The 26018-nt window shown below is 44.6% G+C and overlaps 1 protein-coding gene across 4 annotated transcripts; it reads left to right on the top strand.

Annotated features, from left to right (window-relative positions):
- Nucleotides 1-25775, top strand: LOC115468784. Of its 4 annotated transcripts, none has more exons than XM_030200771.1 (5): nucleotides 1653-1715; nucleotides 15259-15360; nucleotides 17185-21778; nucleotides 21872-22009; nucleotides 23821-25775. In XM_030200771.1, the coding sequence occupies exon 3, from the start codon at nucleotides 17210-17212 to the stop codon at nucleotides 19076-19078; it is 1869 nt and encodes a 622-aa protein (XP_030056631.1). In that variant the 5' UTR covers nucleotides 1653-1715; nucleotides 15259-15360; nucleotides 17185-17209; the 3' UTR covers nucleotides 19079-21778; nucleotides 21872-22009; nucleotides 23821-25775. The 4 variants fall into 4 exon arrangements, with proteins under 4 accessions (XP_030056632.1, XP_030056631.1, XP_030056629.1 ...); XM_030200769.1 differs by having other exon boundaries at nucleotides 1668-1799; XM_030200772.1 differs by lacking the exons at nucleotides 1653-1715; nucleotides 15259-15360 and adding an exon at nucleotides 1-34.
- The last annotated feature ends 243 nt before the right edge of the window (nucleotides 25776-26018 follow it).

Genomic DNA, 26018 nt, shown 5'->3' with positions numbered 1-26018 from the left:
GCGAATAGAAAAACTAACTGCTCAGACAACAAAGGTAGGAAAAAGTATTTTATTCAGAATTTATTAATTGGAGTATGTCAGCTTTTGGAAATGTGCATCTGTGATATTTTGCATGTAAGTTTCTTTTTCTCTAGTATTGCTGCATGCTGAGTCTGACCTTGAGCTAACTTTCCAGTTCAATATTTTGCCTTCATTTTTTTTTGTTATTTCTAGTTCCTTGTGTCATGTCTGTTGTGTCATGTGTTTTTCATGTGTGATCAAGGTGCAGTATTCTGCTAGTATGTAGAATTTGCAGCCCTTTTTGTTTTATTTTTTTTTCTCTAGGTAGTGTGTTGGTGTTTTAGAGCCCAGTGTAATTACAATGCTGCCTTTCCATCCTGTCCTTGGAATTAGTGCTGTTATGGTTTGATAAGGTTATGAGTGTGTTTTTGCACAAGTTTGTGTATAATGTTTTGCAGTGGAGAGATTGTGTGTTGGCCTTCCTGAGGTTGCACCAAAACATCAGAAAGGGTTTTAGATCCTAAATCATGACACACCTCGTTGTCGTCGTCATCGGGGGTTAGGTTATGGCGGCGGCGGCGGCTGCAGGCGGCAGGCAGTAGCACTGAAAAGTGCTGCACTGCGCCTGCGTGCAGGAGGAAGGACGGAGGATCTCATCAATCAACAATCAACTGACTGGGGCTGGCCACACACACTGCACGTTGCGTGCGTCTGTGTATACCATAGGGCAGGAGGACGACGGACGGGAGGAGTCAGGACTCGGAGAAGTAACCCGGACAAACCCAGCAAATTGAGAAATCCGCCCGGACTCCCGACAGCGTCCTCAAAAAGAGGACATGTCTGGGGAAATCCGGACAAATGGTAACCCTACACACTACCTCTTGAAGGATCTACATATAGAGCCTATGTATTTCTAAGGTCAATACTGGTGTGGTATGGGAAAGGGGGTGGGGAAATAAATACTACTGGGGAGGAAGAGGGCGTGCTGGGTACCAAGGAAAGAAGGAAGGAACTGAGAAAGAGCTGGCTTTTTTGGGAATAACCATAATGAATATATATGCTAATATGCCCTGCCCTTTGCTCTTCCCTCCCTCCTCCAATTTTATTTTTGTTGTTACATTTGTACCCCATGCTTTCCCACTCATGGCAGGCTCAATGCGGCTTACATGGGGCAATGGAGGGTTAAGTGACTTGCCCACAGTCACAAGGAGCTGCCTGTGCCTGAAGTGGGAATCGAACTCAGTTCCTCAGGACCAAAGTCCACCACCCTAACCACTAGGCCACTCCTCCACTCCATACTCAAACTAGGCCCATGGTTTCCTGTGAGATCCATGCTTGTCACTTTTCTCTTCCTGCCAGGCTAGGAGGAGGCTGATGGGTATTGTTTTCTGCAGTTTGCATAACTGGGGGAGCTCTAGTGCCCTGCAGATGGTCTCCTCCTCCTCTGTGCAGTCTGTGAGCTGTACAGTTTTCAGGGCTCCCAAGCTGGTTTCTAGCTGTGTGCATGAGCTGTGGCTGTTTTCTTGATGCTGTCCCTTTAAGGGGGCGGCGCCATTAGTGTGCTCGTAGCCAAGCAGTTGTGGGAGGATTTTTTTTTTTTTTTACTTCGGTTTGCCTCCTCCTCCCTCCCAGTCCTGACCCCGATGGTTCTGCACAGCATACGACGAGAGAGACTGTTGTAGCAGTTCTACTGTGGGAGCTGGAGGCTGAAGAAGGTATACAGGAAGCAGGAGTGTTTGTGTGTATCGGACCTGCACAGTAGGAGTCACACGAGCTACACCCAGTAGATTTTCTGCCAGGTGAGCTTGGGATTGAATCTGGTCGTTCTGGGTGGGATCATTGCTGGCCTCGGTCCTCGTTTGAGTCAGGTTGGGTGGCATGGTAGCAGAGGAGGTGGAAGGTTGCTCCTGGCCATGGGAGAGAGCCAGAGACCTTTTCCCTTTCTTTTTCTGTGGTTTTCCTGGGCGTTCCTTTGTTTTCTTCACAAGGAAGTCCTTCGGTGCTTTCTAGCGGTTGGGGACATCTGGAGGCAGAAAGGGCAGGCAGCCATGAGGGGGGCGATGTAAAAGCCAGATCTGCGGGATCCCGGAAATCTTCCGGATCTGTTATCACTACATTAAGACTGGAACGGTTCTTTGTTTTGACTGCCGCCACTGCTTTATGCAGCGATCTGTAGACATCATAACCCAGCGCTCTGGTTATCTAGCCCTCTATTTCCAGGTTCTCCTGGGCCCTTTGGCCTGCACTATATCAAGGAGGTTTAATAGGCTGGAGTGGAAGTGAGCCTCAGCCTATCTAGTCGACTGTAAACCTTTTGGTTAATCTCTGTTTCCACACCCCCGCGCTGCCCTCTCATTGCCATACAATCAAAAGAAAGCAAGCAAACCTATGAGTTGTTTGATCCACGTTGTCGTTCTTTATTGTTGGTCCATTTGTAACAAGCCTAAAGCTGTTTCAGTTGGCTAGGCATGCCTTACAAGGTGAAAGATAAAAGTCATAACCGAATATCATTAAAAAGGCTTCAAAATGTATTGTAACTGGTAGAAACAGCAATTATAGTTTGTAGTCATTTTTCTTCATTGTTATTCTGTGCAATATAGATGGACAGGTTTCAGTGAGGATATCTTGTTTCCTAATGGGTTCATCTTAACTGTTGTTGCAATCTGCCTTGGGAAGTCTGCTGTTATAAAGATGATGGAATATATTGAAATTTAAATGGAAGTAGAATTAACCTCTCTTTTCATTGGGGCACATGGCATCACATATTCATCTGTTTTGTAGAAGATTACCTTTTAGATACACAAATGGTTTGTTTTGAACATGTGTCATGGGCAAGTGGTTTTGTAAGTTTTTTTGTTTAATGCAGATCTCTTTTGTTTAAACATAACTAAATGGGCTAATAGCCGCTAATGCAATCCAGTGGTTCTCTTATATTTTGTTCTTGTGATGTCTTATACTGTGCCAAAACTGAAAACGCTTATCTCCTTGAGGATAAATGAGGGGAAATGGGATAAGCTTATCTGGTCCACAGGAGACAGTATGACTATAAAGTTGAAGCCAGTCCCCCCCACAGCAGCCATTCATTTGTCAAAAACAATAGCAAAGTAGATTTGCATTCTCTCTTGTTAGGGGATGGGGGAGGGGAAAAGATCTAAGAGGAGGTGTAGGGGGCTAGTGGAATTTTCAAAGGTCTATGAAGGGGGGGAGGGTTATTTTCAAAATATATTTGTCAGTACTGCAGAAGCTGCTTTGTTATTTCCAGTGCTGCATTGTGGTTTACATTGGAGTGCTAGATGCCTGCTTTTTTCATCATGATGACAATAAAGATAGTCCTCTATTAAAAAAAAAAAAAAAGTTTTAATGCTTATCTGGTCCACAGGAGACAGTATGACTATAAAGTTGAAGCCAGTCCCCCTACAGCAGCCATCTCCCTTTGTCAAAAATAATAGCAAAGTAGATTTGCATTCTCTCTTGTCAGGGGATAGGGGAAGGGAGAAGATCTAAGAGGAGTTGTGGGGGTTGGGCTGGTGGAATTTTCAAGGGTATGTGAAGGGGGGGAGGGTTACTTTCAAAATATTTGTCAGTACTGCAGAAGCTGCTTTGTTATTTCCAGTGCTGTATTGTGGTTTTCAATGGAGCTCTAGATACCGGCTTTTTTCTTCATGATGACAATAAAGATAGTCCTCTATAAAAATACTTGCAAAAGTTTTAATGCCTATGTGTGTCTTTTTTTTAAATTTGACAAAAATCTCATTTATTTTAAAGCTTCCCCTATGAACATTTAACATAAAATATTAAATTAGCTAAACAGCATTAAAAATTATTGTTCCTGCTAGACACAGCAGACACTCTCTTTGCATATGTCCAAATCTTTCTGGAAGGGCTGCTTACACCTAGATCCAGCTGTATTATCGATCAGAAGGGCCAAATACACCAGGATCCTGGTGTATTTATCCCTTCTGATGGAAAATACACCAGGATCCTGGTGTATTTGGCCCTTCTGATGGAAAATACACCAGGATCCTGGTGTATTTGGCCCTTCTGATGGAAAATACACCAGGATCCTGGTGTATTTGGCCCTTCTGATGGAAAATACACCAGGATCCTGGTGTATTTGGCCCTTCTGATGGAAAATACACCAGGATCCTGGTGTATTTGGCCCTTCTGATGGAAAATACACCAGGATCCTGGTGTATTTGGCCCTTCTGATGGAAAATACACCAGGATCCTGGTGTATTCGGCCCTTCTGATGGAAAATACACCAGGATCCTGGTGTATTCGGCCCTTCTGATCAAAATACACCAGGATCCTGGTGTATTCGGCCCTTCTGATCGAAAATACACCACCTGGTGTATTTTCGATCAGAAGGGCGAAATACACCAGGATCCTGGTCTATTTTTGAATGCGGCCCTTCTGATCCCAATTACACCAGGATCCTGGTGTATGCGGCCCTTCTGATCGAACATACACCAGGATCCTGGTGTATGCGACCCTTCTGATGAGAAACAGAGCTGAATCTAGGTGTATGCTGCCCCTCAGACAATGAATACAGCTGGATCTAGGTGTATGCTACCCCTCAGACAATGAATACAGCTGGATCTAGGTGTACAACGTGCAGGATGAAGAGGACGTCACCTGGCGGGGATTGGGGTCCCCCACCAGCAAAAGCGAAGGTAGGCGGCGGGGGAGGGTTCGTGGGGGGGGGGGTCGGGAGGGGGTCCAGGACAAAATTTACGGGGACCCAGGCCCCACGTAGCTACGCCACTGCTCAGCACCCCCTGCCCCTCAGGGTGGCCGCGGTGAGAGGAAGCAGAGGGGTGTGTGCATGAGAATGGGCTAGTTTGGGGGGAGTGGGATCTGGGGTTTGACTGGTAGGTTTGGGGGCTTTTGGGGGTGTGAGACGGAAAGCGAGTGTGGGGCGGAAATTGTGTGTGGGCGAGGAGCGGCCGGTGCAGGGCGGACCCGGAGTGTCAGCGATTTTTTTTCCCCCGTTTCTCTCGCTCGGTCTCTCCCCGCCGCTGCCACCATGATCCTGCTGGAGGTGAACAACCACGTCACCGAAGAGACCCTGACGCTCAAGCTCCAGTGCCGCGTCAAGGTGAGCGGGGAGGAAGTGGGGCCTGCGGTTCCAGGCCTGGGCAGAGGGGTCGAGGTGTGGAGCCGGTTCTGGGCCACCACTCTCTCTCATTTAGTTGAAGGGGCGCCTGCCAGGTCCTGCTCACCCCGAGGGGATGGAAATGTCTAGGGGTAATGCGTGGAAACTTGCAGGGTGCACAAACTGGTTAAAATAAGCGGCTCAGAGAGGAGGAGGAGGGGGCAGCCCGTTACCGGCCTTCCTCTTCGGTGTTCTTTTCCACCACGTGCCTGGTGACGGTCGTGGCGTTGTGTTTGTGCTGTACTATCGGTGCCAGGGTCCCGGGGATAGTGCAGACGGTGAAGCTCGGCTACTTCCACATTCTCCCCTGCTCGTTTGCAAGCTCCAGCTTGCCCTCCACTTGGGAAAAATCGCGATTTGGCCCTCCCCCCAAGTTCAGATCTAATATAATAATTTGCTCCTGCAACGTTCCAATGTGTCTACCTGCGTTCGTAACCATCTCCTGACGTCAGGCAAGCAGGCTAGTTCTACTTCGGGAGAGTGACGTCAGGAGATGGTTACGAATGCAGGTAGACACATTGGAACGTTGCAGGAGCAAATTATTATATTAGATGTTCATAGGGGAAACTTTAAAATAAATGACATTTTTGTCAAATTTTTAAAAATGACACACATAGGCATTAAAACTTTTGGAAGTATTTTTATAGAGGACTATCTTTATTGTCATCATGAAGAAAAACGCAGGCATCTAGCGCTCCATTGAAAACCACAATACAGCACTGGAAATAACAAAGCAGCTTCTGCAGTACTGACAAATATTTTGAAAGTAACCCTCCCCCCCTTCACATACCCTTGAAAATTCCACCAGCCCAGCCCCCACAACTCCTCTTAGATCTTCTCCCTCCCCCCATCCCCTAACAAGAGAGAATGCAAATCTACTTTGCTATTGTTTTTGACAAATGAATGGCTGCTGTAGGGGGGACTGGCTTCAACTTTATAGTCATACTGTCTCCTGTGGACCAGATAAGCTTATCCCATTTCCCCTCATTTATCCTGAAGGAGATAAGAGTTTTCAGTTTTTGCACAGTATAAGACATCACAAGAACAAAATATAAGAGAACCACTGGACTGCATTAGCGCTATTAGCTCATTTAGTTATGTTTAAACAAAAGAGAACCACTGGACTGCATTAGCGCTATTAGCTCATTTAGTTATGTTTAAACAAAAGAGATCTGCATTAAACAAAATATTTATTTTTATTTGGAGTTATAAAACCACTTGCCCCTGAAACATGTTCTAAAACAGAATAATCCATTTGTGTATCTAAAAGTCAAACTACTAAAAAACAGATGAAAATGTGATTCCATGTGCCCCAATGAAAGGAGAGTTTAATTCTATTTCCATTTAATTTCAATATATCCCATCATCTTTAGAAACACCAGGCTTCCCAGGCAGATTACAACAGTTAAGATGAATCCATTAGGAAACAAGATATCCTCACTGAAATCTGGTCATCTATATGATATTCATAGTAACATATAGTAAATGATGGCAGATAAAGACCTGATTGGTCCATCCAGTCTGTCCAACAAGATAACTCATTTTACATGGTATGTAATATTTTATACAGTAGTATAAAAGGCCCATTTTGGTAGGCAATGAAACGGGCACTAGCAAGGTAATCCCCCCCTCCCTCCTGAGTTCCAGACCCCCCCTCGCTTTTCTTCCTTCTGAGTTCCAGACCCCCCTCCCTCCCTTCCTTCCTTCTGAGTTCCAAACCCCCCTCCCTCCCAGTTCAAGGCCCCCTTACGCCCCTCCCTCCCTCCCTCCCAGCCGGTTACTCACTGCATTAACTGTGCTGTTGCATCTACTCCAGCTTCCCTCTCCGTCCAGTCCCACCTTAACTACGTACCCTCGGCTCGCTATTTTTTCTCTCCCATGCTTTTCCAGGAACTCTCGCGAGAGCCACACAGCCGCTCACCACACATGCCCCGCCCACCCTGCTCACCAACCTCCTCGGATGGAGCAGTAGAGAGGGGAGGGGAATGGAGGAGCCGCCATCTTGTGCTCCGGCTCGGCTTCCCTCAGCCTGTGAGAAGGGCGCTGAGCGGAAACGGGTGGCGGCGGGAGCATCCTGTGCATAGCCGGGCATCGGACGAAGAGGGGAGGGGAATGGAGGAGCCACCATCTTGTGCTGCAGCTCGGCTTCCTTCAGCCTTTCAGAAGGGCACTGAGCGGAAGCGGGTGGCGGCGGGGGCATCCTGTGCATAACCGGGCATCGGACAGTGATTGGCGCAACCTCAGCGGCGTGAAGAGGTCCAGGTGAGTGCCGCGGCAGGTCCCCAGGGAAGCCCGGCCATTTCCCTCCGCTCTACCTAAGCTCTGTGGCAGGCTTTGCACGCCGCCGCCATCCTGTGTGGCTCGAGCCTCCAGCGCCAGGTGGGACACGCGCTTCTTGAACGGGAGGGAGGGAGTGACATGTGGGGGGGCGGGGGTGTTGATGTTCTTCAGTTGGGGGGGGTGTTCTGTGTTGCTCCGAAGTGGCAGGGAGCGGTGCACTGACAGCTGATTCCCAGGCAGGGGGAGGAGTAGGGAAACATGCTCCGCGTGTTTCCCTACTCCTCCCCTTGCCTTGGAATCAGCTGTCAGTGACGTCACTGACGTCAGTGCGTTCTAAGCTGCCTAGCAGACCACTTCCGAGGGATCCACGGTCCCAGGCACATTAGAATGTTGGAGGTGAGAATTATTATATAGGATATATCCGAGTTTGATTTGTCCCTGCCTTTCTCGGGGCACAGACCATAGAAGTCCACCCTGCACCGGTTTTATTCTCCAAATGCCGGTGTTGCCACCCATGTCCGCTAAGATTCCATAGATCCATTCCTTCTAAACAGGATATTTTGTGTTTATCCCACACATATTTGAATTCCATTACCGTTTTCATCTCCACCACCTCCCGCAGAAGGGCATTCCACGTATCCACCACCCTCTCCGTGGAAAAAATACTTCCTTACATTACTCCTGAGTCTGCCCCCCTGCAACCTCAATTCATGTCCTCTAGTTCTACCACCTTCCCATCTCCGGAAAAGGTTCGAATGTGGATTAATACCTTTCAAATATTTGAACGTCTGTATTACGTCACCCTAATTATGTCTTTTATCCTCCACCTTGTAAGACCTGCCAATCCAAGTGAAACAGCTTTAGGCTTGTTACCGATGGATCAATAATAAAGAACTACAACGTAGATGCAGCAGCTAATGGGTTTGCTTGCTTTGTTTTGAGTGAATGGCAATGACGGCTTCGCGGGGAGGGGGGGAGTGGAAATAGAGATTAACCAAATTGGCTTCCTTACAGTGGCCTAGATAGGCTCAGTTCCACTCCAGTCTATTGCACCTCTTTGTTTAACTTTCTAAAAGATTTGTGCAGCGCTGGGTTATGGCTGGTGATCGCTGCATACTGTAAGCAGTAGCGGCCGTGATCCGGATTACTGTTTTGCTAACAGTGCAGCAGTTCTTTACTGTAATGTGCACTATCCAAAAAACACCGAGCCCTGTAAATGTTCAGTATCCAGCAAACGATCTTCTCTGATTGTCTTTACAAGATATTCTTTGGCCAGGCTTCCACCTGGTTCTGTTTTTAGAAGGGTTGCACCCACCTGGATCCAGCACTCTTCCCCCCCCCCCCCCCCACCCCAGAAGGGTCATCTCCCCCTGTATCCAGCACTCACTTACTCCAGATGGGTGCTATCCCCGTGGATCAGCACTCTTTTCCCTCAGAAGAGTTGCATCTATCTTGATCCAGCACTGTTTTCTCTCAATAGGGCTGTAACCACCCAGAGACTGCACTATTGTCTTCCATAAGGTGTGCACCCCCCCCCCCCCCCCCCCATAACCAGTACAGTTGTCACATAGAAGTTCTGTTCCCACACAGGATTCTGCATTATTGCTGTCGCTCAGCACAGCGGCTCTCTTCTCCACCTTCTTCCTGTGAGCCGCATCGCTCACGGTGGTGCTTGCAGAGGAGGACCGGGGTTCGCCGGCATCCCTCATACCAGCTGTTCATCGGGGGCTGTCCCGGTTCCAATGCTTGCCTGTTCAATGGACTCTCCATCTTCAGCTGGAAGATCAGACAGCATGAAAGGGCCATTACGGCTCAATCGAGAGGGTCCTTTGTTCTGTACACAGTGGCCCCTTTCTGGTTCTCTCCAGCAGTGTAGAGCATTGTATAGCTGGGACGTTGGCTTGAAAGCTCAAGGCTGTCTGCTGCTGCTTCATCGCTGGCATATCAGTGAGTCAGCGGGGAGCCCGATTGCATCAATCATGCCGATGAGCGGAGTAAGGTTTAGAGCACTGCTGGGAGCCTGTCTGTTGGTCCACACTTCCCGGGCGCCTATATGATCGTCCTTGGTGTTGGCTGCTGGCCATCTACTCTGCCTGGGGAGTGCTGCGTGCCAAGGGAGCCCTGTTTTCACCTGGTTCGCCGTTCAACAGCTGTTGGCCTCCGCCCGCATTCCTGTCCTGTCCGCAGGATCTGTTTACCTGCATTAATGTGTCACAGCGAGTGAAGACCTGCTTGTGGACTCCCTCCTTCTCTTTTTATTTTCTTTTCCTTGCCTCCTCCTTATTGTATCTCACTTCCCTTCCCTTCTTTCCCTGTTCCCTCCACTCTCTCTTCTGACAATGTATTTGCTTCTTTAGTTCATTGTAAGCCACTTAGAGGCTGCTTTGTGTGGTATAAAGCGGAAGAGAGAGGCGAGCTGAGAACTGCCTTACACCGTGACCACACACCTGCTGCTCTCTGCTGCTAAGTCTGACTCCTAACGGGAGCTACCTCTCCCCCTCTCTCTGCGCTGCTGAGACCTGAACAGGAGCAGCTACCTCTCCTACCCCCCCCCCCCCCTTCGCCGAGCACAAAAAAGTGAGGGTCCGGTCTGGCCTCTTTGCAGTACAGTACTATAAGAAATCGAGCAAGCTCAGCTGAGGCTTTTGTTTTTCACTATACAAAGTGGGAGCTCTCAGCTATCTGTCCTCCCCCCCCCCCCCCCCCAGCAGAGAAAGGCCTTGAGCAAACAGCTGCAGTGCTAACTTTTTGTTTGTCAGACCTCACTGTGCTGCTCCAACTGAACTCTCTGGCTCTGAACTTGCGGGAGCTGCCTGCCCCCCCCCCCCCCCCCCCAGACCCCACACCCTGGTGACAAGAGGCTTTAGGGCAAGAAGGAAAGCCCGGAGGAGGCTCCAGCACAGGCTGAGCTCAGGAGCTTACTGTGAGCTGCAGCATACTATTCAATGCAGCCACCCACCCCTCCCCCCCCTTCAGAACACATTGGGATTCAGCGTGAAACCAGGAGGTGGAATCCAGCCCAGAGAGGAGAGGACTGAGGCCCAGATGCATCAACCAAACGTAAAATAATCTAAAACATAAAAGTCCTTAACGAATTTGAAAAAACGAAGAATGCACCAAAAAAAACAAGTCGCAGATGTTCGGTGCGGTATTGTAAAGTACAATGCATTAAAGATTCATTAAACTGGTGTAATCCCCGTCGGTAATCGGCCCCTAAAGCATGCGCAGAGCAGCCAAGCGTTATGCTGGCTGCTCTGCGCATGCCACAAACTTCAAAACAAACAAACAAAAAACCCAACACAAACACGTGGCTCCCCGCTTCCCCCTGCATAAAATAGAAAATCAAAACAAAAATCAAAAAAGGATCAGGAGGGGACAAAGGCACGCTCGTCAGGAGCGTCCTGTATGGACGGCCTTGCCCCGCTTCCCCCTGCATGAAAAATCAAAATTTTAGCAGCCCCGACCTTCCTCCCTTCCTCTCTACTTTCTCCCACAGCCCTGCCCCCCTCCGCCTTACCGGGCCCACGCAGCGCTTCTCACCTCTGTGTGAAGGCGCTGCACGGGCAAGAAGAACATCTGATCGCCGCTGAGTCTTCAGGACGTCTCTCCTTCCCTGACCTGGGCCCGCCCTCGTCTAACATAAGTAACCTACGTAGGTTACTTACATCAGACAATCAGATGTTCTTCTTGCCCTTGCAGCGCCTTCACACAGAGGTGAGAGATGCTGCGCGGGCCCGGTAAGGCGGGGGGGGGGGGGGAGCTGCGGCGACAACCTCGGGGGCAGAGGATGGCGGGAGGCGGAGCTGTGGGAGAAAGTAGAGAGAAAGGGAGGGAGGGGGGGTCGGGGCTGCTACAATTTTGATTTTTTTAATGCAGGGGGAGCAGCGGGGACCTCGGGGGGGGGGGGGGGTAAGGCCATCCATACAGGACACTCCTGACGAGCGCCTTTGCCCCCTCCCGATCCTTTTTTGATTTTTGTTTTGATTTTCTATTTTATGTAGGGGGAAGCGGGGAGCCACGTGTTTGTGTTGGTTATTTAATCTCACTTATATTTTCAAACATGCCAGCTTGGATTTTTATGCTGCAGGGGGAAGCGGGGAGCAGCGGCTTGTCTGTATGACAGCTCAGGCCTTAATGACAGCTCTGACCTCACGTTAAATATATCGCGGTAAATGATTCGGTGCAATCGTCGGTATGGTTAGTGCATCCTGAATTGTCCACATTGGAATGGTAGTTACTCGTTTGCATTCCGTGTTCGTTAGCTGCTAGCGTCATCGGAAAATGGCCTTTCATGCATGCTACGGTTGAAAATTTCTTAAAGGGCCGTTAAAGTTTAGTGCATCTGGGCCTGAGAGAGAACGAGAGGCCCCCCCTCCCCCTGTGACACCCGACACCAGCACAAGCCACAGACAGTGCCAGGCCAGCCCTTCACAGAGAGTGCACTGTGACAGGGACACTTTATTGTTACTGGGAGTTGAGTGGGCCTGGGGGGGTAATGGATGAGGGGATGAATGGGGGTGGGGAGGAATTATGCTGGATGAGAGGATGTAGAGCCTTATATTTTCAGACATGCTGGCTTGTGCATTATACAGATGTACACAGAGGAAGTATAATAAGGGAATAACTTTTCATAGGTAGAGTAGTAATTTGTTAGAAAGTGTAATCACTGTCATTTGGAGGGGCTGGTTATAGGGACACCCTAGCACTGTTATATTTGTGCAGATATTTTTTTTTCTCAAGGTAAAGGGTCTGTACAACAGACATCATGTTATGAGAATCAGGTGTTCAACATTCAGAGTTTCTATTTATTTATTTACTTACTTATATCATGTATGTCCCACATTAAACATGAATTGGGTTGAAACCTGGGAGCATTTAAAATCTTTTTCTTTTTTTTTTCCTATGCCTACGTCAAAAGAAAAAGATGACCTGGGGCAGAGCCAAGGCAGAGTGGGCGTGGCTGGGGCATGTACTAAAATCTCCCTCTCAAAAATCGGGACCCCGTTTCAGCTCTGCTGTCTCCCTTCTCCCCCACCCCAGAAGTCCTGAAGTCATCTTTATCCAACCCTTATTCCCCCCAGGAGGGATTTATTCCCCTTGATCAAGCTCTTGTTTCTCCCAGGGGGGCTCCATCCACCTGGATCCAGAATTGTTTTATCCAGGGGGATTTTGCCCTTCTGGGGGGGGGGGGGGAATGAATGCTGGATGCATGTGGCTGCATCACTTCTAAAGAGAATCGGTGCATGGGAGGATGAACCTATCTAAAGAGAATCAGTGCTGTATCCAGGAGAATGCAGGTCTTCTAAAGACAATCAGTATTGGATGAAGTCGTCAGCAGCCCTTCTAAAAAAATATATATTGTGCTGCATCCAGGTGCGTGCAGCCCTTCTGAGAGAAAACAGTGCTGGTCCTAGGTGATTCTTGACCTTTAGAGAAGAATGTTTGCTGGATACATCACATTACAGGGTTATGAGAATGAGTGCTGGAGCTGGGTGGCTCCCCCCCCCCCCCCTTCGCAAAGGACTGCCAGGGCCGGTTTTAGGCACACTGAGGTCCAAGGCAGAAAGTAAGGAGGGGGCCCCCTCCCCCAATCTCCCCACCCACCACTGCTGACACATATGAAACAACTTTGAATGATTTATTTGCACACAAAACAGACAGGCCTTAATGCTTTCAAACAGGCAGAAAAAGCGACGGACAAAGCCAGAAGGATGCTTGGGTGCATAAAGAGAGGCATGAACAGCAGGAAAAAGGAGGTGATAGTGCCATTGTATAAGTCTCTGGTGAGGCCTCATTTGGAGTACTGCGTGCAGTTCTGGAGACTGCACCTACAGAAAGATATAAACAGGATGTAGTCTGTCCAGAAGGTGGCTACGAAATTAGTAAGCGGTCTTGAATGCAAAAATTATAGGGGCAGGCTTATGAACCTCAACATGTATACGCTGGAAGAGAGGAGACATGATAAGAGATGTTTAAATATCTCGAGGGCATTTATGTACAGGAAGAGAGCCTTTTTCAAATGAAGGAGAGCTCTGAAATGAGGGGGCATATGACAAAGTTAAGAGGGAATAGGCTTAGGAGTAACCTAAGGAAGTATTATTTCACAGAAAGGGTGGTGGAGGTGGTGGAGGACTGTTCCAGAATTTAAAAAGGCATGGGATAAGCATGTGGGATTGCTTAGGAACAGGAAGAATTAGGGGTTACAGAGGATGGGCAGACTGGATGGGTCATATGGCCTTTATCTGCCATCATGTTTCTATGTTTACCAAACACAGAACAAGGGATCTGAAATTAGAAACATGGAAATATGAAAAACAAAATTTAAACACGGCAAGTCCTGCAACACTGAAGAAATAAAAACATAAATTCACTTCCTTTTTATATTGAACACAATTAGTAGCATCACTACGGGGGGGGGGGGGGGGGGGGCGGCTGTGTCCCCACCACTATCGGCTCAGATCCCCCAAAATCTAGCCATCACCCTTGTGTGGTTTTGAAGGTTCCCCAAGCTATGCCAGCTGAAGACCACCTCCTCTACTACTACTACTACTACTACTATTTAGCATTTCTATAGCGCTACAAGGCATACGCAGCGCTGCACAAACATAGAAGAAAGACAGTCCCTGCTCTAAGAGCTTACAATCTTACTCCTCTGATCTGGCACCTGTTGTCTGTGTCCTCAATCTGCTGCCATCGCCATTTCTGTCACCCCCCAGACATACTAATTTAACCGTCTGTTACATTGGAGCCCCGAGTGGGAGAAGTCTAGCATGGAAGGCATGAGTATATCTTACACTTGAGGATGGTCTTGTGGAATCTCAGCGTGGGGTGGAGCTGATGACCTCAATATGTAAGGAAGGACAATGCTGTAAGACTTCTCCTTTGCAGCATGCATTAAAGAATATTCAGCACCCTCCCTCCAACTGACCCATTGGGGCGAGGAAGGGTACCTGCTGACCCAACTCTAGTAGTGGATGCAGGATCAGGGTCATTACTGTAAAATTCATGAGCCAGTTACAGGAGCCGACCTGTGGTTCGGATTGGGGAGTTTTTCCACAACACCGGCTCAAGGGTAGGACGCTGTCTGCCTGTGAGTGTTTTTCAGGGCACTTTTGGCGATTGAGGGCTGAGCTCCCGATGAAGCATTTGAGAAACAGAAGCTTTCTGTTGAGCATTCCCTCCGGACAACGCCATAGCCCAGATAGGTGTATTTATTACCTTATATTTATGGTGGATAATAGAGTATAACACTATCTACTATTATAGAATTCTTGTTTTATGCTAGTGGAGGTTTTTTGATTAATGAGGAACCTGTATCATAGTCTCTAAGATCAAGTATGCATGAGATCTATGACAGTCTGTAATTCACATTATTAATATAGTGAATACAGAGTTTCTGAAGTCTTTTCCTCCATAGAGACAACACTCAGTATATTCTTTCTTGCCTGTATTTGTATAGTAGTATGCTGTAGTAGTAAAATTCATTTTACCTGATTACATCTTGGGCAAGATCATTCAGTACATTGTACGATGTCCTGTATTCTCAAAACAAATGCTGACTTACAAGGTTGCTAGAAGTTCACACATCTCATCTTTCTTTGTTCTTCCACAGAGGTTCACAGTATGACCATATATATGTATTTACAGCTAATTCTTTTTTTAATACAGGTTTTTAAAATTTTGAGGACAGGACAAGGACAAACCCTATCTGTAGTTATACACATATATTACACACCTGAAAGGCTATTATTTTATTTCCATATATATGTGACATGTTTGCAATAATTAATGGTCATTATGCAACCTGTTTTCTATTATTCTAGGATCGGTGTGTCAGAATCTGCACAACAAAAGGAATTTCAAAATACCATTCCCTTATAATAGTCAATTGCATCAGTACATCGCCAGAGAAAAATAGCTGTCAGGTATGTATCTCATTGAACATAGCCACCTGCAATCTATTCCAGTACCAAATAATAAATACATATATTTGTATCTCTTTCGCTCTATTCTCACACATCCTTATCATTGAAATAATATATACATAACAAAATACAAATATCTAGATATAGAAATGTATAGTCGCTTACATATTTATAAACACATCAATATGTCCGTGTATGTGTAGCTCTTTATTATTATAAATTAATAGAAATGTGTAAATAAAGATACATATTATACAAAAAATTATATATATATATCTATATGTCAAGAGATACACACATATCTGTAAATGTGTGTCGTATATAATCTGTTGTTCCTTGAATTAAAAAATATTATATAGGTTTCATCATTGTGAATTGAAAAACAGTTAACAAAGACACAATAACCTTGAACTTGAACTCATCTGGCCATGTACACCGAAGCATTGCAAACAAATATGGAGAGACCATGGTGATTGTTAATAGGTATGCCACAAAAGCATATGAATTTATTGATAATATCCATGGACTCCAAGAGACTTTTGTGACATGCATGATACATGAGAGAAAAAAAAGAAATGAGTGTGAAGTCCCACTGTGTAGTTGTGGTAAAGTCAGGTTTCTTAGATGACTATTAAACATAGTGCACCAGAAGTTGAGGTTGTAGAAAATAATGAGGGGCATAATTGAAAGGGACGCCCAAGTTTTATTGAGGGCGTCCTTGCAAAACGTCCCGGTGGAGGGGCGGGGAAACCCGTATTATCGAAACAAGATGGCCGTCCATCTTTTGTTTCGATATTACGGTCGGGGATGCCCAAATCTTGAAATTTTGGTCGTCCTTAGAGATGGTCGTCCCTAGACTTGGTCGTTTCTGATTTTCGGCGATAATGGAAACCAAGGATGCCCATCTCAGAAATGACCAAATGCAAGCCCTTTGGTTGTGGGAGGAGCCAGCATTTGAAGTGCACTGGTCTCCATGACATGCCAGGGCACCCTAGGGAGCACTGCAGTGGACTTCATAAAATGCTCCCAGGAACATAGCTCCCTTACCTTGTCTGCTGAGCCCCCCTAAAACCCACTACCCGCAACTGTACACCACTACCATAGCCCTTATGGATGAAGGGGGGGCACCTAGATGTGGGTACAGTGGGTTTGTGGTGGGTTTTGGAGGGCTCACTGTTTCCTCTACAAACGTAACAGGTAGGGAGGGGGATGAGCCTGGGTCCGCCTGCCTGAAGTGCACTGCACCCACTAGAACTGCTCCAGGGACCTGCATACTGCTGTCATGGAGCTGAGTATGACATCTGAGGCTGGCATAGAGGCTGTGTAAAAATGTTTTGAAAGATATTTTTTGAATGTGGGAGGGGGTTAGTGCCACTGGGGGGAGTAAGGAGAGGTCATCCCTGATTCTCTCCGGTGGTTATCTGGTCATTTTGGCCACCTTTTTGTGGCATGGTCGTAAGAAAAACAGGACCAGGTAAAGTTGTCCAAGTGCTCGTCAGGGACGCCCTTTTTTTTTCCATTATGGGTCAAGGACGTCCATGTGTTAGGGATGCCCAAGTCCCACCTTTACTACGCCTCCTTGAACTTTGGCCGTCTTTGTGACGGAAAGCAGTTGGGGACATCCAGAATCGGCTTTCGATTATACCGATTTGGATGACCCTGGGAGAAGAACGCCCATCTTCCGATTTGTGTTGAAAGATGGGCGTTCTTCTCTTTCGAAAATGAGCCTGAATGTGGTGTAAAGGAACAGTTCCTATAATTAAAATTTAGGAATTCAAATTTTCAGGGAGCATACCCCTTAAACATTGTTCTCTCTTCATACAGGAACGTTTCTAATTTCTGAATTGACATGGCAGTATATGCAAACAAGAACAGTATGTTCTCAATACAAGAAGCCGTCCTTCTACTGAAGAATGCCAACATTACAAAGGCAGTCAGAAAAGCAGCAACAAATGCAAAACCAGGAGAGGCGTATCTTTTCACGTATGCTGGCAATGAGGAAAAAAAGGATGATTGGAGGGCCGACGGCTACGCGTGGTTCCATGGTGGTCTCCGTCGTTGGCCAAAAACAGACCCTGTGCTGAGAAAAACATATCACAGAATCAGAACAGGAAATGGTAACTTCCATCGATACAGTTACCAGCTTCTCGAATCAGGAAGTACCGAGATACTTGTTCATTACCTGGGAGAACAACCAACTGAAAAATCCATTAGTCATGGGAACAGATTGAGGAACATAGACAGGGAGCATATTAGATCAGCACCGTCACTACTCAAAAGAATAAGAATGGAGAAAGGTAAACCTATGTCTGTGTACCGGAGGATATGCAACGAAGGCACCATGGAGGACATTGCAGGTACACTTCCTAGAGATGTGGAGCAAGTTAAAAACCAGCAAAAATATAAACAAAGGAAAGAATGTCTTATACAAGATGACATATATAATGTTTTTGAATACTGCGATCTTCTTGGACAGTTTGTCTGGTCATACACTCTTCATCCCGATGTCCTAGTAATGATGGGTGACAGGAAAATGGCCACACTGTTTGAGGACCTAACACGATCAGTAAAAGACAAACCAATACTTGTGTCATACGACACAACATTTAATCTTGGTGATTACTACCTTTCTTCTGTTGTTTTTCAGCACGAACTGTTTAAGGAATCTCCAGTAATACCACTGTGCTTCATGTTACACACCAATAAAAAATTCCTTACTTACTGGGCATTTCTGCACAGTTTCAAAATGATTTGTCATAGAATGGAAAACAAAAACGTAATATTTGCATCTGATAGTGAGACCTCCATACAAGAAGCTATTGACCATGTATTTCCAACAGTTAAAAGAGTCGTTTATTGGAACTACATACGCCAGGATTTGAAAGTATGGATAAAAAAGCACGGCGGCACAAATTCAGACAGCAACTTCTACTTAGATGAGATCGTGGAACTGCTGAAGTGCAATACAAAACAGATCTTCCATGAAAAACTGAGATTAAAACGTAGGAATTGGAGTAAAGCATTCCTACAGTACTATGAACAAGAATTGCATGAAAGTATAATCTATCATGCGAGCTCCTGGATCTTGGAAAAAAACGGTATTGTAGAGTATGTCACGGGAATAACCACAAGTATTTCAGAAAGCTTCAACTCGATATTGAAACGCGTTGTGGAACAACAAGAGATACAGATGGCGTGCTTGGTAATGTGTTTGTACCACCTACAAAATTACTATGTACGAGAAATCATTAATGGGCAGTGCCACCTGGGAAATTACCACCTAAAAGATATTTATAGATCTCATAGTAAAGATAAAGACACAGTAACACTCCCAAAGGAATACTGTACCCCCGAGGATATAGAAAAATTTATCAGGTTGCATTCAGATTCCAACACATCAAAATCGAAGATGGAGCCACCACCATCTGCTTGCAACATTGCAGAGGGACAAGCATTAATAAAACGGCAGAGCATTGTTCTTTTACCCTCTTTGGGAATATTCGTTGTACAGGGACACAGTGGGGATTACTACAATGTAAGGCTATTCCCAGAAGAGAAGTGCTCTTGCAACTCAACTAGGACATGCCTTCACATTCTAGGTGCAAGGGATGCAGTTGGTATGCCTCCTCCAAATATAGGCATAAAAACTATCAACCTTACAACACTGGCTAGAAACAGAAGGCGAAAGGCTCGTTCTGGAAGGAAATTCCCATGTTAAAAAGAAACCTATATATTTATCCCGCCAACCGATTCTTTAGTTGCCTCCAAAAATTTTCTGGATGAATATGAAGAAGAGGAACATTTTTTTTGACCCCTGTGTTGGTGAAACGAATATAATGTCAAGCACAAAAGTTGATGAAAAAGAAGAGTTTATGGATAATGAAACCAATATTTTACATGAAGGTAGTAAGAGAAAATCAAACGACATTGAAGAGTCATCCCAAACCACAGACAAGAGACAGAGCCTCTCAGCACCCCAAAGCCGTGGATAAAAAGATACAAAACTGTTCCACACATAGACTCTGAGGCAGTAGTATGTATAGGTGGATAAAACCTTGACAAAAAAGATTTTGAATCGTTGATAGACTAGGATTGGCTAACAGACACTGTATTGGATGGCTTCATCACAACAAGAGCAATACAAAACAAAAAAACTCTAAGTAAATGCAAGCATTTACCCATTCAGTGCCCTTTTTATGGAATATATAAAGGGCCAAAAGTTTAGAAAAAGATACTTGAAAATCAGTTGAACAATCAAAAAGTTCTTAGCATGACATCTGGCTTTTGCCGGTGAATATTGACAAATCCCACTGGGTGCTTAAGGTGGTTATCTTTAAGCAAAAGAACATACTGTATCTAGATTCTTTGCACAATGTGAAAGTGGATCCTATTAGTAATATAATGGCACTTTATAAAGTGTCAGGCAGGAAAACACCAAACATAGATAAATGGAGTTTCTATGCACCAATGGCTATACCAAGGCAGCACAACAATTTTGTGGTGTTTTTGTTTGTGTTCTCACGCTCATAATCCGTAGAGGAGAACTGTTTGACTTCAGTCAGAATGATATGGAAGCACGTAAATGGATATCGCATGAATTGCTAAATTTCGATGGAGATTCACTTATGGGTGATCAGAAATATTACGCACCACAAATGACGGCCGAGGTTATGATGACAAAGTTATGTGTCCCAGCTTTCAATATATCAAGTTGTCACCCTCCACAGAGTGCAAACACAGTGACATATTGCAGTTCACTGGCCAAATATTTGATTGAAGGAACATGGAAAAAATGGTATGCAAAAGATGCATTCAACAATCCAGTAGATAACAATATGGTGTTCTGTGATGGTGATTGCCGAGATTGGTACCACTACATTTGTGTGGGAATACAAGAAGTGAATCCCAAGACATTATACCTGTGTCCAAAGTGTCAGGGTTGATTTTAACACCATGTGACAATATGCCATTATGTCATCATTAAAAAATTTAAGTCAGTATTGATGAAGCCATAGAAATCCACTTTCTAAGTTAAAATAAAGAATTCTGAAGATGACACATATACCAGGGGGTCTGAGAAGGAATAAATGGAAATTGACTACCACACACATTGGTTGCTTCGACACACAACTTAAATGATAACTATGTGGACACACACAAGATAAACCAGCAAACCAGCCTCGGATATACATCTTGTGCAAAAGTAGCACCTAACCGGTTGAGATAATGCAATCAACATGAATATTTGTTGGACGACAGAGTTTTGTTGGACACTGAGCCCGCAAATAGGTGGGGAAAATGTGGGATACAAATGCAACAAAATAAATAAATAAATAAAAATGTGGCTCCAGCAAATTTATGACAAGGTGGTGTTAATGTCATACCTTGTAAAGTCTATTGAAATATGCAAATAAATGATAGATTTTCCATTAATATCTTGGTAACTCAATGTGATTGGAGCTGTACTCCACGAACCCTAACAAAGCCAACATACAGAGAAAAATATAAAGAGAAAAATTAATACAGTGCTCAAGGGCTACTCAAGTGTGCAGAGAGAGAAATCATCAAACACAACATCTTGGACGTTAAAACCATGTAATCTGGCTGAAGCAGAGCTACGAACCAGTGCTTGGAACCCCTATCACAAGTACCCTCCGAAATTCGACACCAGGCAATCAAGCTGCTCGAACGCCCAGTCTCCCCATCACTTGAATCCGCGGACCCGCACCGCTGTTGCTCCCTGCTGTAACTCACCATCCCTTGTAGGATACTCTCCCCTGTATCGGGTCCCTCCTGCCCTGATACAACTTGGCAGACGAGAATACAACCCACAGAGCAACACAGCACTGACCGTGGGAACAAAAAGATGATACACCAGATTGGATATCCACAAAGGGACATCAGCTACATGGGATGTACAATTTGTTTAGACTTGTTTGGACAACCTCAACACACCCAGGGATGCAGAAAACAGCAATATAACAACAAACTGTATTCCCAAAAGCTAATAAAAAAAAATAAAAACAATAAGTGGTGTATAAGAAGTGCAACATTTTACATTTCAGGAATGAGAGAACACGGTAAGCGGCCAAAACTCGTATAGATGAAGGAGTCTCAGGCTATGTGGGTAAGCACAGCATTCATAAGAAATGTGCCAGAACACACAGTGGAAAACAAAATTTAAAATGGAGCCCACCACCAGTTAGTTTCAGCATCATAACTGAGAATTGTTGACAAGTGTACTTTTATCGTAACTCCAGTTGCAGGTGGGGCAACAGAAATGTTATACAACTGCACGTAAAGGAAACGTATTTTTACAGATGTTAGTAAAATAATTTATCATAGCCCAAACATCATAATGATTGACAGAATCAAGCAAGAGAAAAAGCAGTGAATGAAAGGTGGATCATCATGAACAGTAAGTACCAAATTTCCTGAAATATATATTTATAATATGTGATTTGCAAATCACATTGCAATATGAATCTATTTTCTTAAACATTCTTTGAAGGATCACAATAAACGAAGACCTATATAGTGAAATTCAAGACAGTTTGCCAGTAGCCCTCCCATTCAGAACCATGCATACAGGAAGAGAGTCCAGCAAAGAGAAGCACTGCAAGAAGAAAATCTTAATTGAAGGACATGGGTAAGGAGCAATTAAATTTGTGAATTGTATGATTTACAATGGAAAGAAGCAATCAATGTACAACACTGTAAACAGTTCGGTGCTAACTAACATACATAACGAAGAACTGGAATATGTTTCATGTGATATGTTTGCATGAACGGTAACTAACATACAATCAGTGTTTATAAAGGATGCATTTAGACAAGGTCCAATATCATTATAAACAGGAACTGTTGTGTCCGTACCAAAGCAATGTCAAAAGCTTGTATTTCAAGCCTTTGCTGCACGTTGTTGAGGATTGCTAGTACACTGTAGCACTTATGCTGGTGATACCAGTATAAGTATCCTCTGAGACAGTATAACAGCACACAAGTCAAAGTGGTTGACATGAAAATTAAAATTATGAGTAGACAACCAAAGAAATGAGACTTGAAGGCAAGGTCTTTTATTGGTTAGCCAAACGATTAATATTTCCATATAACATAAAATCTGAAAACATGATTTTTAAACATTCAGGTGCACATGATCAAAAGCCCCGCACTGTTCCAAGCAGTGCTTTAAAAATAGAGCTGGAACCGCGCATGGCTTTATCACCCCAATGATCAGAGATAATAGCATACAAATCTATGTACGCTATTATCTCTGATCATAGGGTAAAGTGCGGGAGGTTTGTGCCTGAGCGCATCCTGACACACTTGTTTAACAGGTCCAAGCTGTCAAAAGCCCAGACCTGTCAAACACGGGATGGAGATCCGTGGGACCAACAGACCCCCCCCACCACAAGCCAGCGACATGGGGGCTGGCAGCCAGACAGGCCTTCAGTCCTTATGATCCCGCCTCCCGACACAAGTTCACGGGGAGCTGGAAATCCAGTGGCTCTTCATCCCCCCCTAACACTCCCTCATGCCCCCTCCAAAAAATGCCCTGGTGACCCAGTGGGCCGCAAACCGAGCACCACCAACATGGTGATCTAGCAGCCCTCTTTGCCACACTCCTTACCTTAGTAGTGGAGGAGGGAGTATTACACTCCCTCCTGTTCCAGCACCTCCTTGAAAATGGGGGCGCATAGCCCTGCCCAGTGCATCATGGTATGCACTGTATGTGTCTTCACTACCATATAAGGGAGTTACATGGTGAAGGGGTCTCATTGGGGTGATGGGAGAGAGCCTGCTAGCATGCAAATGCATGCTGGACAGGGCTTCCCATTTCTCCCCAATGTTCCACAAACCCTGACGCCAGGTCTGAGCTGGCGTAGGGTTTGTGGTGATGCCTTCTGATCACTTTTGAGGAATAATAAAATTCTTGTTTTGCATGCATTTGCATGTTACTTGCGGTCAGAGCCCGCAAACGTTGTTTCACATGCTCGTGGGCTGTGATCATGGGGCGGGAGCAAGCACAGGCGCTAGTATGGCACTAATACTCTCTTCTGCCTGCGTTTGCTCTTGATCATCTGCCTCTAAACCATGACAGCAACACTAAAACCAGAAAATGAAATTGTAGGCTACAACAAGTCGTACACACCTGCACATGGCATTGATTCAAAAGACAAAGAAAGTGAAAGGGATATATGGCAATCCTTTTTTCCCCATATAAGTTTGTTAGATAGAATGGAAGATGAAGACAGATAAGAATGCTGTAAAATTATGTAATGATTAGAAAAGGATTTTAAACAGGAAAGAGAACAAAACCTGATACATGCAAAACATGTAACACACAGAAGGAAGGGAACACAAGATATAAATGTTGTATAGGCCTTGTGTTCAAAATTAGATGTTTTTTGAAAACTGTATTTACAACTAAAATTATTGTTTTTTTTATTTCTCATTTAGGAATAAAAGTAATGGAGTGCCAAAAAATTATAATCATGATTACAAAGCATGCTTTCATTACAACCCTTAAGGAGAAGGACATGTGCAATTTACATCGAATGGATCAGACCAAGGAAAGGCATCACAGTGCCATGGACTATAAGAGAAATGTAGAAGCATGCAAATTTTCTGGCCAGTACAAAGTTGCCTATAGTGTATGTTTAAAGTGGTGTAATCAGGATGTGAAAGCACACACATGATGTCTTCTAGGGATCATGCTCCCTTCAACATATGCCTGTCAATACTGAAACATACCGAATAAATAATGTGTGGCACCCAAAGTTGTAAAAGATTTTAAACAGGTATTGCAAACATGAGGCATATTTTCAAAGCACTTCTACTTACAAAGTTCCATAGTAACCTATGAAAATCTGTGTCAGTGCTTTGAAAATGAGCCCAATAGTGTTGTAAAATCAAAACAGATTAAAAGGGCTTAAAAAGGTTGGCAAAAATGTTTTTGTGGCACATTTACAAAAGGATTGACAAGCAGCAATGAACTTGCAAATCAAAAATCCGTTGGTGATCCCAGCATCAAGCGGTATCCAGCGGTAGGGACACACCCTTTGCGCCCCATCTCTGGACTGCTCTGAAATACACACCGGACCATACACGACGATAATTGGGTATTGCCGCGCCATAGGATTAACGCCTGGTAAGCATGGGGAGCCATCAATGCCACCTTTAATAATGGGTGATGGCAAGGGTTCCACCGGGTATGGATGTGTTTACTAACCTCACTGCCAGTTCCTTTTTACAGCTTTTTGCATACTGCTGTAAAAGGGGCATCAGTTTGGCAGCTAATACACTCTCTGACACATCTGAAAGCACCTTTTAATGCAGCTTGTTGAAAGGGGCCCTTAGGGAGGATGATACAGGATGTATGTGAATTTAAAGAAAATATACCAGAGTTGAAAATTGGCAGATGAACAGACAAGACATGTTTAAGGTCAAAATATACATGTATGATATATTTGGTTGTATAAAGACATATTTTGGTAGGCTATGTTAAGTTCTTAGTCATTCAATGCGTGATGCAAGAACCAATACTGTTATTTCCTTTTATCGTGCAAGTTATGGCACTGTTTACAAATGCATGTTAGCGTTTTTAGTATGGCCAAAAATTTGCACCCGCTTAGGGGCCGATTCTATATATGGCACATAAATGTACACATGGTACGTGGTAAGCACTCAAGCATAAGCATATTGTAAATACCACTCATAGTTTTACACGCAGTATTTAGAATACTTAGACGTAGTTAATGCAACTAAATCCATTTACGCCAATGAAAAGCTGCTGTAAATCCCTGTGTTGATTTATGTGCAGTGGCCCTTATTATATAACTATTTGCATACATTTTGGAACGCCCACAAAATGCCTATAGACACACATCCTTTTCCCTGTGTGCATTAGTTTTGCTTGTGCGTGATAAAATTTAGGCTCGGTAAATTTGAAAATATGCTTTGCAATGTGTGCTCATACATTCTAATTTTTGCCAATTACTGCTCATTATTGCTTGTTAGCTGTTAACAATGCTGCTTGGCTTCTTAAGCCAATTAAGTTACGCGCATTGTTATACGCATGGATTTATGCATGTAAACACACGTAAATCAAGGCGAGATATATAGAATTAGGGGGATTAACATGTAGACATCCATAATATTCCCATGGGCGTGTACAAGGTTACCACGCACTAAAAACGCTACCATGTATTTGTAAACAGGGCCCTAACACCTTTACCTTTGTGTCTCTGGAATAGAAGGATATGGAAATGCATGGATTACAACAGTACGAAGGAATAGATTGGAAAATTCAAATGCAACATGTTATTTTATGAATATTGCATTCGTTTTATGTGCAGAATACTTCATTACTAATAGCAGAACAAAGAATAAAATATATATATGTACTGAAATCACTGATTGTAATCCTCATAAGTGGTTACTAAAATCTTGTACAAGTGTAAAAATAATAAGATGATGTAAAAGGAAAGGGGGAATGAAGGGATATGTTTGGGGAATTACATTAAACAGCACTGTAAGGTTTAAGGACATGTGCTCAGAGCATAAAGACCAGATACTTAACTTTAACTTGTTTATTTACTACTACTACTACTTAACATTTCTAAAGCGCTACTAGGGTTACGCAGCACTGTACAATT

This window comes from Microcaecilia unicolor, chromosome 4 (assembly GCF_901765095.1).
Source record: "Microcaecilia unicolor chromosome 4, aMicUni1.1, whole genome shotgun sequence".
In the NCBI taxonomy this organism is placed as follows: Eukaryota; Metazoa; Chordata; class Amphibia; order Gymnophiona; family Siphonopidae; genus Microcaecilia; species Microcaecilia unicolor.
The sequence above is the reverse complement of the archived record's forward strand: the minus strand, read 5'-3'. Positions and strand labels throughout refer to the sequence as shown.

Bases quoted from the DNA above. Each gene is read 5' to 3' on its own strand.
- LOC115468784 (XM_030200772.1), top strand. From the start codon at position 17,210: ATGGCAGTATATGCAAACAAGAACAGTATGTTCTCAATACAAGAAGCC.